General features: G+C 44.7%; 1 protein-coding gene across 1 annotated transcript in view; it reads left to right on the top strand.

The window, feature by feature from the left end:
• FRMD4A (FERM domain containing 4A) overlaps positions 12,571–16,795 on the top strand; it is a 207,750-nt gene continuing 203,525 nt past the window's right edge. Inside the window, exon 1 of the mRNA XM_021384406.1 lies at positions 12,571–12,895. Within this exon, the coding sequence (XP_021240081.1) occupies positions 12,830–12,895 (66 nt within the window). The 5' untranslated portion in view covers positions 12,571–12,829. The remainder of the gene's footprint in view (positions 12,896–16,795) is intronic.

The following is a 16,795-nucleotide window of genomic DNA, read 5'->3' as shown; positions in this document are numbered from 1 at the left end:
CGGGTCATCCTTTCTCCCTTTCTTAAAAATGGGAGTAATGTTTCCCTTTTTCCAGTCACTGGGGACTTCACCAGACAGCCATGATTTTTCAAATATGATGGAGAGCGGCTTGGCAACCACATCAGCCATCTCTCTCAGAACCCTAGGATGGATATCATCTGGCCCCATGGGCTTCCATACATTCAGTTTCATGAGGAGGTCTCGGACTTGTTCCACTGTTACAGTGGGATGGAATCCGCTCCTCTCACCTACACCTCGAGGTTCAGGGTTCTGGCAGACATGGGGAGTCTGACCACCAGTGAAGACCAAGGCAAAGCACTTACTGAGCACCTCAGCTTTTTCCATGTCTGAGGAAGGGTTCTCGTGGGCCCAGTTCTCCAGCCTGTCCAAGTCCCCCTGGATGGCTTCCCTTCCTTCGAGTGTATCGACTGCACCGCTCAGCTTGGTGTCATCTGCAAACTTGCTGAGGGTGCACTTGATGAGGTACCATCGAGGAATGTATGAGTTTATTTCAGCTTTATTTCACTGAATAAAGTGAGCTTTATTCAGTGAACTAAAGTGACACTGGAACAAGTTGCCCAGTGAGGTTGTGAATGTCCCCTCCCTGGAAGCATTCAAGGCCAGGCTGGATGGGGCTTTGAGCAACATGGTCTAGAGGGAGGTGTCCTTGCCTATAGCAGGGGGGTTGGAACTAGATGATCTTAAAGGTCCCTTCCAACCCAAACCATTCTATGATCCTATGATTCTATGACTTCATAGAATCATTAATGTTGGGAAAGATCTCCAAGATCATCGAGTCCAACCATGCAGATGGTTTCTTAAGTATGGAAAGAATCAAAAAAAGAAGATGTGAGTGAACACTGTTGTGAGAGGCACCACACCAGAGGGCATAGCACATGTGTCGTTTTAGCAGTCTCTTTATTAGCAAGTAGGTTGGTCATCTTGACTGTTTGGTGCCTGGGCTTTGCTCTTTATGAAGAATATAGCACTACTGGAAGTACTTCAAGGCTGAAGGAATTAAGGACCCTGGCTTGTGCACAGAGTTGAAACAAAGATTGCTGTGGTGCTCAAACATGTTTTTAACATGTGAACATAGCCTGCCAGATCTGGTGAGAGATTAGCAATTTAATTATACAGACCTTGGCTTCCGGCTTTCCACTAAGTGCCTAAAACCCCTCTAAAGAAGCCCATTACGTTGCCTTTTTTTTTTTTTTTTTTTCATTTTTACATTAACTAGACATTTCAGAGCAGCATAAACACAGGGGTTCCTTTGCAGAGTTCCTGGGGTTTTATAACTAAGTGCCTCCTGATGGATCTGTCAGGGTTACCCGGGAGATCAAAACCTGTCACCCTGGAGTGAGCATTAGCTATATTTCCAGAGGCGCTCCCTGCAAGTGCTTTCCATTTGTCCCCTGTTGAACTCATCAAGGAGCATTCAGGCTCCTCTTGGGTGGTTAGAGGACATTCAGAGAGCGAGGCAGAGCTGGTGTGCAGGCAGACAGCTCTGCGACAGAAAGGCTGAGTGCTGCTTCACAGGGGAAAGAGGGAAGAAGAGAAAATATTCTGCAGAGAAACATGTGACATCCAAACTGCTGAGCTCTCAGTGTCCATTTGAAATAGTAGACAGGCTCCACTAGGTACTCACTGATCCATAGGGTTTGGATCCTACTTGTTTTTGCAGCAGAATTCTTGCTAAGGAGCATAGGCTGCAGGCACCGTGCGATTTCAATAGGTATTTTCCTGGTAGATGCCCCAGAAAAGTGGTGATTTCTGGGTCTAAGCACTTATACATCCATAGGGGAAGGATCAAACATGGAAGCACCAGGCTGCTGCCACCAGTGATGTTGGCTGTCTGTTTTACCTGAAATTCCTTAAAAGCAAAGAGAGAATATCTGCTCTGCAGGCAGCATAGGAAATGCTGTGAGGATGTAATGGAGCATAATCAGTGACAGATTTGTCATCTCTATTCCAACCCGTAGAGCTGTGGCATGCGGAGGAATTGCTGCTGATTGTTTCAGCCAAGAACTGCCATAGAGGAGATTGCTGTCTCTTCAAGCTATTTCTATGTCATGTTATGCCAGCCTTCAATACTGGGAGAGGATGGGAGAAATCTTTTTTTTTTGATCTGTCATTTGTCCCTTGGGGTCACTTTGGGGGTCTCACTGGGGTAGGAGGAGAACATACAATGGTACAGAAGCACTTATGGAGGTGTTACTATCTCCCCAGAGCCTATCTTGTATGATCTGATCACATCTCCAGAGGTAAACCAACTCTAGACTTGGCACCAAAAAGTCATTTTCCTGTATCTTGTTGTCCTGTTGCTTCTAGTCTGCCTCCTGGATCAACCTGGGAAATTCAACTAATGCATATTTTGGTTGTATAGGTGAGTTGGCAACACTTTACTCTGCAACTGGTGGACTTTGTGATGACAGGAGACATGAAAAGGACATCCTCTGGCTCTTCCCAAACTAAATCTCTTCCTAGGTCTACCTGCAGTGACAGGATGGTGGAGTAGCAGAGCCAACCAAAGCGTCCTTTCCCATCTCCCTCTTGCTAATGGCCCTGACCAAGGCTTTGGGGAGGGAATTCATCCTATTGAGCTGCTGAGGCTCTCTTCAGCAGTCTGTGGAGAGAATGCCTGAATGCTCACAGGATGAATGGCCTTGTTTTGGAAGTCCTTGTTGATCTCTGTTGACCATGGAGAACAAGACAAGGCCACTGTAAGCCAATAGACTCCCTGCAGGTTGCACAATGAGGGACCCTTCACAGATGCCAGACTTAGTTTGGAGAAGGGCATTCCTGGGAGTCTCGTAGTCCCTGAGACCTTCCTAAAGACCTGATTTCTCCAACTAAGATGTTACTTGTCAATACCAGACTTGGCAAGAAAACAGAAGATTTTTTGTCTTTCACTGTTGTTGGGAAAAGAAGTACAAAGGACTATAGCAAAACCAGGAGCAAAGAGAAAGGACCCCAAAAGTACTACTCTCTTTTTTTAATTCTACAGTTGGAGACTTTCTGGATTTTTAGCAAAAAAAAAAGAAAAATCATGCTAAGGTCTGATTCATGTTTTTTTAATGCCTCAGAAGTCTGCAGTGTCATTCTCCTAGTTTGGCACCCTAATTCAAAGTGAAATACATAAAGCCAAAAGGAGTGTGTCAAGGAGTTTCTCTAGCTTTCATCATCGTTTTTTTCTGTGAGCAGATGCTGTCCTTTTTCAACTGAGTAGCAACACATAAAAAAGAATAGAGGGAAGGGTTTGAGAATAAAATGTTGGAGAGATTTTTATTATTGTGTTCAGTGGTGTAAGGATGGAGCCTCTATGTGTATAATATCAGCTGAACTTTCAACAGCTGAAACTAGTTCTTATCAAGATTATAAAAACTCATTTTCAGTGTGCAGGTATTAGGAGAAATAGCTAATAACAGATGCTGCCAGCAGCTGGATGCAGACAGTAAGAGGAGTTTTACATTTATGCAAAATAAGGAAATGAAAAAATACGTGAGGATGCGGCGCAAGCTCCCACGGCTCTGCAGACACTCACGGGTGCCAGCCGAGCTCAGGGGCTGTGCACCCCTGCCCAAGGTGAGCTGGGAGTGTGGGGGGGAAGGTGAGTGCTGGTGCTGGGGGTGTCCAGGGCTGGGGGAATTTGGGACAGGGTTCAGTTCTGGACTTGTGGGGGACTCTCTCAAAGATGAAATGCTCTGAAGATGAAAGAGGGGATGGGATGGAGAGGGAGGGGGGGGTGGGGACTTCTTCCAAGAGTGGCGGAGACCCCTGGCCATCCTCTGGCCAGGTTAAATGAGAGACTGCTTTGCTAAAATTGGTTTGAGATTGCTTTGCTGCTGAGAACTGGGGTTGTTTATTCTGGAGAATAACTACCCAAAAGGAGGTTGCAGTGAGGAGGGTGCTGGTCTCTTTTCTCGGGTGATAAGTGATAGGTTGTGAAGAAATGTCCTCAAGTTGCGACAGGGAGAGGTTTATATTGAACATTAGAAAAAAAATCTTCACAGAGACTGTGGTCAGGCATTGAATGGGCTGCCCAGGGACATAGGGGAGTCTCCATCCCTGGGCGTATTTAAGAGATGTGTGGATGTGGCACTAAGGGACGTGGTTTTGTCCATTTTGTTGAGATTCTGTAGGTCAGGATGACGCTTGGACTTGATGCTGAAGATCTTTTCCAACCTAGATGGTTCTATGATTCTATGCACAAAGTCATTTCAACTTCAAGTCAGAGGCTGAGAGCTGTCAGGATTAGGTTTGAAAGATGTCCTCCCTGATCCCTAACTGTGGACAGGGGCCTGAGAGCAGGACATTGTGTTCTGTGTTCACTGGTTGAGACCAGTCATACAGAAAGGTGGATGGGTGATATAACCCCTCTGCAAACATCAGGGTGTTGTGTGGACTCCAGTCGCATGGAGAGGAGGACAGCTGTTAACACCACTGAAAGAGGGCAGGTTTAGATTAGGTAGGATGGAGAAGTTCTATACTCAGAGGGTGGTTAGATAAAGTAATGGGATGCCCCATCCCTGGAGGTGCTCAAGGCCAGGCTGAATGAGGCCATGGGCAGCCTAAGCTGGTGTTCCCTTCCAACCCAACCATTCTATGACTCTATGGTCACTGGGACCCCAGCCCTTGTGTGGTGCCAGGTTTTGAAGAAATCCTAATAGCAGAAATATGGGCATGCATCACAAGGGGACTGTAAATATCATTTTTAATTAACTGGCCATTCTACAGAGGAGACTTTGTGCAGCGCTGCAAAACATGGAACAAAGTTCAGCCTGTCCCTGTTACAAAACTCCAAATTTCCCCTTCCCCAGTGCAATGCCAGCAAACAGATGTGCTCTGTGCCTCCTATTTATGCGCTCTGAAGAAATTAACACCCCGTTAAGCTGCACAATGCAGCACATTTATTTTTATTTCACTGTACTGCTGCTTTTCAATGTTAACTCTGTACTATTTCATACTAGAATCAAATCCAAGCTAACACCAAGGACTGATTAAGTCAGTGGCCTAGAAGGCAATGAATTTTATGCAACAGAAATAGAGCCTATATCTTAGGATAAAGAAGTCTCCAAGCTGCAAAGTCCAGCATTTCATCCAGGTCCATGAGAGAAAGGACAGAGGGAGAAGATTTAACTGCCAAGTACCTGAAGCCGGGGCTGTGATTTTTCTGCAGACGCATTTTAAGGCAATAAACAGCTATATTTATATCTCTTGAATGTGCCTATTATTTCAAGATCTCACCCAAATGAGTGCGAGTGACATGACAAAGCAGCACTGTAGGGAGCCAAAAATGTATAAAAAGCAATTGATCCATTATAGATGCAGTCTCGGGTGAGCTCAGTCTATTTTTAATCATTTTAATAATGCAGCTGATTTGCTGCATCAAGGAGAGAAGTTGAAGGGGGGTCCCAGCAAGCTGAATAATGGTCTCATGTGACTCAGTGGCATCTGGACATCTCTGGTCACATGCATAGCACAGCAATCTCCTAAGAAATTGGCATCATTGTGGGAGCATTACCCAGCAGGTCATCTTCAGAAATGGAAGAGCCCAAAGACAAATGGGTGATGCTTTAGTGAAGTGAGGGGAGATTCTAGAGTCATAGAATGGCTTGAGTCGGAAAGAACCTCAAAGATCACACAGTTCCAATCCCTCTGCTATGTGCAGGGTTGCCAAGCGCTAGATTGGGTTTTCCAGTCTGGCCTCAAACATCTCCAGGGATGGGGCATCTGCAACCTCTGTGGGCAAAATCCAGTGGTACGCTGAATGGTGAGGCTGAGATAAGCAGAATCAGAAAAGGGGACAATTTGTTGGTGTTTTTACATGAATTGTTGCATAAAATGCTGCCCTGGAGGCAGATTTGAGCACACGTTAAAGTTTTGATTTCTCCATGCTCTCCTTGACCACAGCCCTCTTTCTCTGGCTTGAACAGCCCAGACCCATATGAGCACCACTCACTCAGCTCGCCTGCGCCGAAGATGAAAGGACACCACTGTCATCCATCTTCGGTGCCTTGTTTGTCCCTGGGGGAAGTCAGAGAGAAAAGCTGAGGTTTCCCCTCCCTTTCCCAGAGTGGCCTTCAAATGAGAGTGGATATGAGAAGGACAGGAGACAGATGCCTTCCAGCCAAAGGATGGCTTTCGGGGCACTCAGATCATGAAAATAAAACAATGTCTTTGCTGCAGAGAGTGGTGTGGGCCATCCAGGGAAAGGGGGACCACCCAGAAGGAGAGAGCAATGCAATGGGGACAGTGAAAACAGAGAGCAGCAGCCGTGCCCAGGAAGGAGGTGGGATGCTGGTTGAATACAGCAACAATAAAACAGAAATTATAGCTGTGATTTTTAAACGTGAAAGCCGGGCACTGCACAGCACCTGGGACTCTTCAGAGGCAGTGTGATCCCAGGCTCCATTTCGCTGACACTAGGCTCGCTTCATAAAACAAACAGATACATCCATGCTCAAGGCTGTAAAAGGGCTGGAGTGAGTCTTGATGCTAAACCTGCCAGGGCAGCTTGACTCCACTCATCTTTTTCTTTCTTTTCAATACCTCAGGGCTGCTGGTGTTTCCCATCTGGGGACTTTCTTATCAAAACGTTTATCTTGTTGTCGTGTGGAAGAGATATTTTTCCTGTGTTATGGAGTTATGTCAATCCCACTGCGGGCAGGAGGTCAGGAATGGGACTCCCACGCTCATTCTTCATCTGACGTTGCTGGCCAGCCCTGGCCTGGCAAATCCGTCTGCTGCAAGAAATAACTTCTCCATCCCTTAGTGAGAGGATGGACAGAATCAATATAGCTACAAGTCAAGGCACCTTCCCTTCCCTTCCATGGAGTTCCATCGCTTTGGGAGAAATAGAAGGCTTATAAATAAATGGAAATAAAGGTGCATAAATCCCTCTTCAGAAACAATTTATGTTTAAAATAGCATACGTGCTGCAAGAGAGACAGGCAGCTCTTTGTCAATAGATCACAACTGTAAGTTGCTTAAGCTATTGATCAGCAACCAGTGTACCACCACTTCTACCACTTGAGCATGCATATACCTTCAATGCAAGCTCATCAGTATTATCAAAATGTCTGGCATCATCATGGAGTCTGTGACATTGCTATCTTTTGGGGGGGTCAAAGGTCTTCATGGACAACTCCTCTTTTCAGAGAGCTTTCAGTTGCAAGACTCTACACTTGCTCATGTCATACCTCACCACCATCATTCTGTAGATCTCCTTCACTTATCCTTCAAGTATCTTTGCTTTCCCAGGCCAGAATTCATCTTGCTTACTTCGTAACTTCTTTAAATGGACCTCTTTTTTTTTTTTTTTTTAATTTTGAATCATAGTTATTGCCCTTCCTCCATCAACACTGTATTATTCCTGGAGAAAAGGGATCAGTAGGTACTCTTCAAGATGTGAGTGAACCCTGGTTTTATTCAGCGGCATGATAATATTCCCTCTTTTGCTTGCCCCTTGGTAACTGTTAATATTTAATTCGCTTATTCCACCACTACTGAGCAATGAACTGACATTTCATAGAACTACTATAATCTCAATATCTTTCTCCTGAGTGAGCCCAGAACCCATAATTTTATACGTGAAGTTCAGTACATTTTTCCTGCCGTGAACATTACTTCAGGTTTGGCTACATTAAATTTAATTTGCTGCTTTATTGCTCATTCACTTAGACTCATCATGCCTTGCTGCAGGCCCTTGTCCTTGAATATCATCGTATCACCTGAAAACTGTGCTCCCTCATTGCTCACATAAAGATGCATGTATTCCATCTCAGATGTCTGCAGAAACTCAAAAGGACACGTCCTTGTTGCCTTAGTTGCACAAATTTGAGGTTTCACAGGAATCCTCTTCTGGAGATACTGAGTCATAGAATTATAGAATCATTAAGGTTGGAAAAGACCACTAAGATCATCTAGTCCAACCATCAAATCACATAGTCCAACCATTATAGTCAGAGCTAGATTCCTTCTTCACATGAGTTTGTTCCATTTCACCCTGGACGTGGCTTTGAGGTTGGACCAGAAGCTGATCTTTAGCCTTTGATGCAACATTAGGTTAAAACATTCATAGGAAAAATTATCATCCAGGCCTTCAGCTGACACTGAAAACTACTGAAGGATGAGGTTGACTTACAGCACCCTGAACCATGATGAAGGCAGATGGTGGCACTCTTGGCCAGCTGGAAGATGCTATGATTCACCGTCAGCTGCAGGGTCAGAGAATTACTGCGGTCCACCTGGATGAGTTCTTATGCCCAAGGTTTTGTGTGGGAGGAAAGCTGAACCTGGAAGGAGGGTTTCAGAAGTTTGATATTTCCCTGTCTTCCAGGTTTACCAAGAGGACAGGACCTCTGTCTTCACCTTCCCCAAAAAGAATAGATACATGCTTTGTTGCAGCAGATCTATTATTTGCTCTGAACAGAAGAGAAAACACAGGAGAAAAAAAAAAATCTGTAGAAGACCAAAAGGACATTTTCAAAACCTCACCTTGATTATTTAAAGCAAAGTTCCAAAAGTTCCTTACTTTTCAGATAGAAACATGGTTTGTCTGCCTGCAGCTGACTTTCCATTGCATATCACTTCCATGGGCTGGGAAAGACTATGCCCCAAAGAGGTTTTCACCCACATTTATCATATACACTCATAATCCACATTTACTGGGGACTTGTACCTTTGCTGAATCAGTGGAGGTGATCCTGGGTCCCTTCTCTGGTGAGTTACATGACCAAGGCACACTTCTTGCCACATGTAAAAATAATCTGCCTGTTTTCCTCAGACTCCTCAGCTCTGGTCTTTGCAAGCTGGGGCAGTCCAAGCACAACATCCTGGGACTAATTAGGCTCAGATCTGCTCTTAACCCTTTCTTGTCTGCTTTTTGCTTCACCCACTAAACTTTCTCCTCCTCCCTGTCTGCAGGCCAACCCCTGAGCAATCAGCAGCAGAGTGACTTTTTCCTACCATATCCAACCACACCATCCCTGAAATTGTCCTAAGAAAACAATTCTGGGACCCAGCATGTCCCTGCATCACATTTCATCTTTGAAAAAATTCTGAAAGATTTTTGAAAAATCTCATTTCAGCAAAAATATTCCAAAAGTCTTCACTTTTCAGCTCTTTTCCAATATCTTATTCCCAAAAGGCAGAAGAAAACTAGGAAGGAAGTGAGGGGAAAAATGTGGGTGTAGAAGAACATCCTGTTCTGCAGAAATACACTGGTGCGTTGTCAGATGGATACTCTGCTTTAAATAGAAGAGGTCTCATTCTTGCAAAGGCCAACGCAATAAATTCTCAGGCATTAGCAAAGATGGAAATAATGATTTAATTAATAAATTGTTTGGGTTTACTGCATTAAAGAGTTGACCAATTTAGAGCTTCTCACATGTTTTGTGTACCTATAATACACACGCACACATGCACAGAGGGTTTAGGAATAATCCCTGGGGAACTCAGTTAAATTCAGTTTATTGTATTTCGGTGGCTATTTCCATAAAAGAAGTCATTTGGGATAAGCCAGGTTAAACTGAGAGTTGGAAGATAATCAGCAGGATAGATTCAGATGTCCCCGATCTTTGTTGTGTGTGAAAACATTCTGTTTAGACCCAGTTTTGCGGTTCTCATTTTTGCTATCCACTACAATGAGGAGTCATGCTCTTTTTTTCTCATCTTCTATGCATTTTCTGCAATTTAGAATGTCACCTTGTTATGTTTTATCCTGAATCTGAAACTTTTAGTCACAATGTACCCCTCAGTCTAGGCCTTTGGAAAATTCCACAGAACTTACTTCCAGAAAGCAAATTTTTCAATCAACAGCATTGTCTGCACATTTCTGGCCATCGCTGAAGACAGTGATTACTCACCATCAAAAGAATTGCTCTGCTGAATATTAAGAGTGCAAGAGCTTAAGAGCTGGTGTATCTCAGAGAGAATCATCTGTCTGATATTTACTTGGGTGATAACGGAAATCACAGGGCACATAAATCTTAGTCTGGGTGAGAATCTGCAAACCCCTTCTACCTCCTTGTCACCACCAGTGGAGCACATGCTGCCTTTAGTGCCAAGTGTTTCTGGATTGGCAATCAGGGAAGCCATTATGTGTCCTCCAAAGCCATTTTCATGTGCCTGACACTATCTTCTCCATTGGTTTTGAAATATTAAAATTCATCTTTGTGAAGAGAAAAATGAGCCTGTGTTGGTATCAAAGAATCTGTCATGTGCACACAGTGTTCTGACCCTGGAAGACGTCTCCTGTTTATCTCTGTGACCAATGCAACACAGATAGAGGGATAGTCAAGGGAACAAGTGACGTGGTCTCCCTGTGTTATTGCCCAGAGAGATCCCACAGAAAAAGATGTTTAACCTCATATTTCAGTGTCTAACACACAGCCTTTGTGCCATCAATGATGGGTGTGTGAAGGGGAGAAGTGATCACTCACTTCTCAGTTCCAGTAAAGTTCTTGTTGTGATCAGACTGGTTGGACAGTAGTGTCAGTTAGAGGCAGATAAATGCATAATTCAGTCCTAGCGGACCTCTGTTAACTCATATTCACACAGCTTGAGCACTGCTTGTTGTGGAGCAGAGATGGGGGAACTGCTAAATTACAGCCAAGAGTTCTTGTCCCCAGCAGGCTCTTGTGTAAGCTGTAGAAACTTCCTGGGATATCTGAATTTCCACGAGTCAGAGGAGATGAAAGTTTACCAGCAGTCAGGTCTTCTGCAAATACTTTCCAGAGAGCAGAGCTCATGAAATTCTGTCTTCAGGAAAACCCACTTGGCCCCTTGCATGCTAGCTTACCCATCATCGTACTACAGCCCCAGAGATTTTCAAGAGAAGAGTAGATGTCGCATTGAGTAACATGGTCTAGAGCGATGACAGGCATGAGCTGATGGTTAGACTACATGATCTTATTGGTCTTTCCAACTTTAATGATTCTATGATTCCCTGATTACAGTTCCCTGAGTTTTGGCCCCGTCCAGTGTAACACCCTCCCAACACGTTTCATGCTCATTAAAACACCCCTCTGCTCTGACTGGTGAATACAGACACTTTGTCAAATCTTTAATGAAAGGGTGGCATGTGCATGATGAACTGTCTTGCTCTGCAGCAGGCACGTGTCCTGTGCCGGGTTTATTTCTGGAGCAACCAACCTATTATCTGATGCAGGGCCTTGTGCGGATGAGAGCTGGTCCATCCGGAAAATGAATTACATGCTCTTCTTTGCTATTGGAACTATCCATCATATCATGTCCCAAATGGTCTGTCACTTTGTTGTCTAGTAAAACTCTGCCATCAAAGGCAGCTACTGTTCAGATGCTGATGCTAGACGTTTGAAAATGTGATTTCAGCTATAACCCTAAGGACATTTAGTTGGAATTTATGACTTGTGGTCCCTCTAAGCTCCATCAACTCCATCCATCTAACACCTTTATAAATAATACTGATCTTCAGTTTCTGAAACCTGTAGGGCAGCCTTCTGTGGGTTGTTTGGATTTTTTCCTGGTGTCTGGAATACATCACATGCACAATTTCACTCCGAGATTTCATACTGCGAGTACTTATTAAACAAATATAAAAGATTTTGGCAGAGTAATGTGGATACCATGGAAGGCAGTTTGGTGAAACAGGCCCTGTCTAGGATCCTAGGAGACTTTAGCACTGTTTCTTACCGTACCAAGTCTTCCAGTATTTGTCCTTTTTTTGCCTCAGTTTCTGTTCTATTTGGTTACAAGCCACCATTAATGAAAATCATTGAAGTATTCCCACTGGATTTAGCTTCGATGGGATCCGGATCCATTCATACCTTACTGCTACACAAAGTACAATGAGAGCTGCAGCCAAGAAATGCTCAGTGACCAGCAATGTCACCTTTCCTCCATTGACTTAAGTAGGAGCAGATGTGTGCAGGAAGACCAAATACTTAGGATCAGGCTTTAAACTTTTCATAAATATATGAAAGGAAGGATCTTGCCCTGAGAAGAGCTTGGCATCCTGTATGGGGATGCTGCAGAGCTGAGGGGCTTAGCAGTGCGAGGACATCTCAGAGGGGTGCCTGGGAGTTTGCAGGGTCCAACCCTATAGGCTTATGTGAGGTTATTCCCCTTTGTACACAACCCCAGCAGTCACTCCAGCACTTACTGTAGCTGACGCCTTGGGGAGCGGGTAAGGGAATCTATTAATACCCTTAAGAAAAAATTAGCATCCAAACAACTTTTGTTTCCCTGTTTTTTTACACGTCTGTGCTCTCCCCTGTCACTTGCTACAGAGCAGAGCCTGATATGCCCTGACAAAGAGCTATTGATGGTGCGCTTGTGTGAATTGGCCCAGTGCTGGTCACAGCCAACTTCTGCGGGACCTGCTGCCCCCGCTCTACAATACGCTCCAGTGTGCTGAGCCATTTGTGAAAGGTCAGAAATGAACAGAGAAATGGACTGGAGTCAAAAAACAAGTAGTCCTATAAATATCAGTCATCGTCAAAAGCGGTTTATTCCATTCCTCCCCTCTCTCTCCCTCTGTGTGTCTCTCCCTCCCTCTGTTGTGGTTTCCCAGATATAACTCCATGTTTCTGACTGTGAAGCTCTGAAAGGGAAGCAGCACACACACTGCAGCTTCTGCTTCCATTTTGCACACATGGAATAATCCTCAGTCCCGCAAGCAGGACTGACAGCCGGCACCGAGTCCAGACATCATCTGCACTCAGATGCTGTGTTTTGATTGCTCGGGTTTTCTTTATCTGTGTGAAACTCATTTGCTACAGCTTAAGAATTAGCTTTGGCCACAGACAGCGTGGATTGAGACTCCTGAGGGCTCGTCTCTGACTTCACAATGACTTTAGCAGCTAAATTAGAGGATATTGAAGTGACGCTGGAGCACCTACTAATGGATGTGTTCGTAAGTAAGCTACAATTTCCTATTTAAAGCAGGATGCTAGCAATCCAGAAGGCAGTATACAAAGTTAATGGTGTATGCTAGGGTTGCATTGGCTTAATTCGTTCACATCTCCTGATTAAGGGGTTATTCAGTGCTAGCAACTTTGTGGTACAGCAAAGCCTCTACTGCAAGTGGCAACATGTAAACTGGAACAGCATGACTTCAGGGCAGGACACACTTTGCACTGGTTTTGTATATCATCCACAGTGTTGATGAAGCACATGCAAAGGGAGAGAGTTTGGGTCAGAACAGTTTGAGTAGTAAAAGGAGTGCACTGACAGAACTGTTAAGCTGTGTAATTGCTCAGCATCGAGTGTCTTTGGCTTGGGGATTTTGATAGCTGTGAGGTTACGATCTTCTAGTAATTCAAGTTTTGGGTTGGTTAGAGATGAAAGAACAACCATAAGCGTTTTCCACACACAAAGGTTGTTCCTCCTGGCTATGTCACACACTTTAGAGTACTGCTAATCTAGAATTGCTTCTTTGAAATCATTAACGTTCCTTAAAATTTTTGAAACATTTCAAAACAGGCTCCTGATTTTTCAAACACAGCTTGGTGCTCTTTGCCATAGCCAGAGACAGCTATGTTTTGGAAGTGCTGGGGGTTTCGTGGGGGAAAGACAATGACGGGGGGCTTCTCAGGCAATTTATCTCTTTCAAAAAAGGGCATGCCAAGGTAATCTATACGTTTTGTGAATTCAAGTTATTAAAAAATAAAATTCTGAAATTTCAGAAGAGCTCATTTAGTCATCCTCTAAATGAAATGCTTCAGATTTCAAGGTCTACTGATGAGGAATCTCAGGCATCAACTGCAAAAGCAAAGAGCGGGAGAACTTGCCAGCTTTGCAGCCTGTGACGCTGTTACTAAGATGCCCATCTGTGCTGGGGGAGAAAGGGATCCAAGCTGCTGTGTGCTGCCATCCATGCACAACCCTTTGGGGGGTGCCCTATCCCCTTTCTCACAGGCTGCTGAGATGGGGGTAGAGGAAATACCTGGGGGTTATCCTGTCGAAGCCTCTTTGTTGGGGATGAAATACTAAAGTGCTCTCAGGGCAGTCAGATGTGAATAAATCTAAAGCCTATTACCTTTGTGGGTTCAACTGCTTTCCCCAGCTATTGGTACCATGTATCCTAGAGAAAAAACCTGGTCTAAACCCTTGTTTACAGAAAAACTAGGTTGTAAACCCCCGTGGCAAGCAAAGGCACAATGTCTGCACCTCACGACAGTGGCACACTGTGAAAGTTATTCTGCATGGGAAAAGGACAGGTCTTTCTTTGGGCTATTGCAGTTGCTTGCAGAATAAGCTTGGCACCATGAGGCCTCCTGTGCTATTTGTATCTTGGCATCACTTTGTCAAGCTGAGTGCTTGAAGCTGAGGAGACTGAGAGCCCCAACCTCCTTGGGGCAGGTGCCATTAAACAGTGGGTGATTAAAGGGATTTTATCGCTCCAGTATCACTCCAGTATCGCTCTCAGTATCCGAGAGACTGCCAGGATTTAGGAACTCAGGGATGTCTGAGTTGTCTGAGGCCAATGTGAGCCAAAGCTGCATTCCTACATGCATATGGTTGTGTTTGAAGGGCAGGAAAAGCCTCCTGCTCTGCTGGGAGCCACCAAGGAAGTCATAGGGAATCATTCCTTCTCTGTTTTTTTAAGTCCCATCATGCACACAGTTTTGGAACTATGTCTAGTCTTTGTCCATCCTTATGTCCATGTCTTACTTCCATCCAAGAGCCTTTCTTCTGGTGGGGATTTTTTGTTTTGTTTTGTTTTTTCTTGTAATGAAGGTACAGAGGATTGTTTGAAGGGGACTTTTATAGATCATCTAGTCCAACTCCCCTGCAATGAACAAGGATGCCCGCAGCTAGATCAGGTGCTCAGAGCCCCCATCCAGGGACGGGGCATCCATCACTTCTCAGGGCAACCTGTGCCAGTGCTTCAGTACTCTTATGGTAAAAAACTTTTTCCTTATATCCAATCTCAATCTCCCATCTTTTAGTTTGAAACCATTTCCCTTTGTCCTATCCTGCTGAAGAGCCTGTCCCCTTCTTTGCTGTAGCCCCCCTTTAGATGCTGAACGTCCAAAATTCTTCACAGCTGCAAGTGGCCTCAGTCCATGAAATTAATGACTGTTTTCTCAGGTTGTTTTGAGCTAGTCTCTCAAATGCGTAATTCCAGAAACCCAATGAAACTTCCCCAGCTGGGACTTCAGAGTCACGGCTAAAACAGCTATGAAGGGACATGTCTGTGCCATGTGTCATGCAGTGCCATGCTGTGTCAGACCTCCAGCTGGCTCTGGAAGAGCTGGGTGACTGTACAGCATTGTGCAGGGACACAGAGCAGCAGTGTGGGCTCTGTGCTTCCTCATCCCTCTTCTTCCTCTGTAGAGACTGATGCCTTAACATTCAGCAGTGATAGCCCATCTGGGCTTCACAGCTCACTATCTGGGCTGTGAATCTAATCCAGCCTACATTCAAATCAAGAAAATAACTGCTCCCTGATGAGCAACCAAGTTTTCCACTGGCTGGATTGTCCTAAAAGCTATCTACTACCTAAGAACTAAAGCAGAAGGAATTCTGGAGAAGTGAGACCTAGTATTCCAAATGGAGAATTATTCTGCCAGGCATGATTTTCAGGCTTTACTCATACATTACATTGCCTTGCCTTGTGGCTATGTTTGATCTTAAACCACCTGCCCACTGAATGATGCTAAAAATAATATCTACAACTCAGTACGAAGGAAGGGCAAAACATAAAGCTCTGTCTGTCATAGATCATTCTAGTCACCAGGTTTGTCGAAGGTTGTTAACTGATTTCCAAGCATTTTGCCATTACCAGCAAGACTGATATTTGGGTTAGGAGCATGGGGCCAGACCAGCAGGGCTGAACAGGCTGCAGGCAGGTAGGCAGCCAGGTGACAGGACCTTCCTGGGAATGATCTCAGAGGTTGCTCCACCCCATGCATCTTCATCCATGTCAGGTTTCTTGCTGAATGAGTGATCTATCACTGTAATGTTCCTCTTCCAAGTCTCTGATGCCTTCCATTGCTCCAAACCAAGCAATTACTTATAAAAGTGAGAATCTGTGGTCTGTGGAGCCTTGTCTTGTCTCCTTTTTTCCTTTGATGAAACCTAGTTTTAATGGATGTTGGACTGCAGGTGCAGTAACCTATTCTCAGAACAGAGGACCCTGACAGAGCCTGCTTTAACATTTTGTAACAAGCCAGCAAGCCCACTGTATCAGAGTGAAGAGAGAAAGGCTACAGTAGACAACAAAGGAGATGCAACCACTTGTTTCTAAAGAAAAAACCCTTGCTCAGCTTAGGCTAACCCACCTTTATGCCATTTGTCTTTGGCAGGAATATCGACTGAAGAAACACAGTAGGGTTTGGCCAGTTTTCCTCCAGACAAGAATTTTAGTTACTTGGTCCTGCAAGAACTCATCTGGAGTGAATTCAGCCCTATGTGTGTGTGTGTGTGTGTTTGTGTAAAGATTTGCATCCCCATGGCATGAGCTGCCACTTCCTTCCAGGACATCCTGTACTCGCCACATTGTCAGCTTGCTATCAGAAAAGCTGCTGTTGCTGCACTAATGCTTCCTTTCTCCCTTTATCAAAAAGTGTTGGAAAGCTTTTCTGGTCTCTATGAGACAAGATAAAAGGGAAGCCTCTGACATGACATTTCTTAATTAGCTGTCATCACCAGTGGGCTGCCACCAAGCTGCTGGATGAGGTGTGACTTGGCTGCAAACCCAGTCAGGGAGATGGGGCCAAAGCAGGGAGGCCATGTGGGGACAGACCCAGCAGAACCTTTGGGTATGCAGTGAACCTACAGCTAGATCAGGGTGCTCAGAGCCCATTGC

The sequence above is a fragment of the Numida meleagris genome, chromosome 1 (assembly GCF_002078875.1).
Source record: "Numida meleagris isolate 19003 breed g44 Domestic line chromosome 1, NumMel1.0, whole genome shotgun sequence".
NCBI lineage: Eukaryota > Metazoa > Chordata > Aves > Galliformes > Numididae > Numida > Numida meleagris.
Note: the sequence above shows the minus strand (reverse complement) of the source record. Positions and strands in the feature narration are given on the sequence as shown.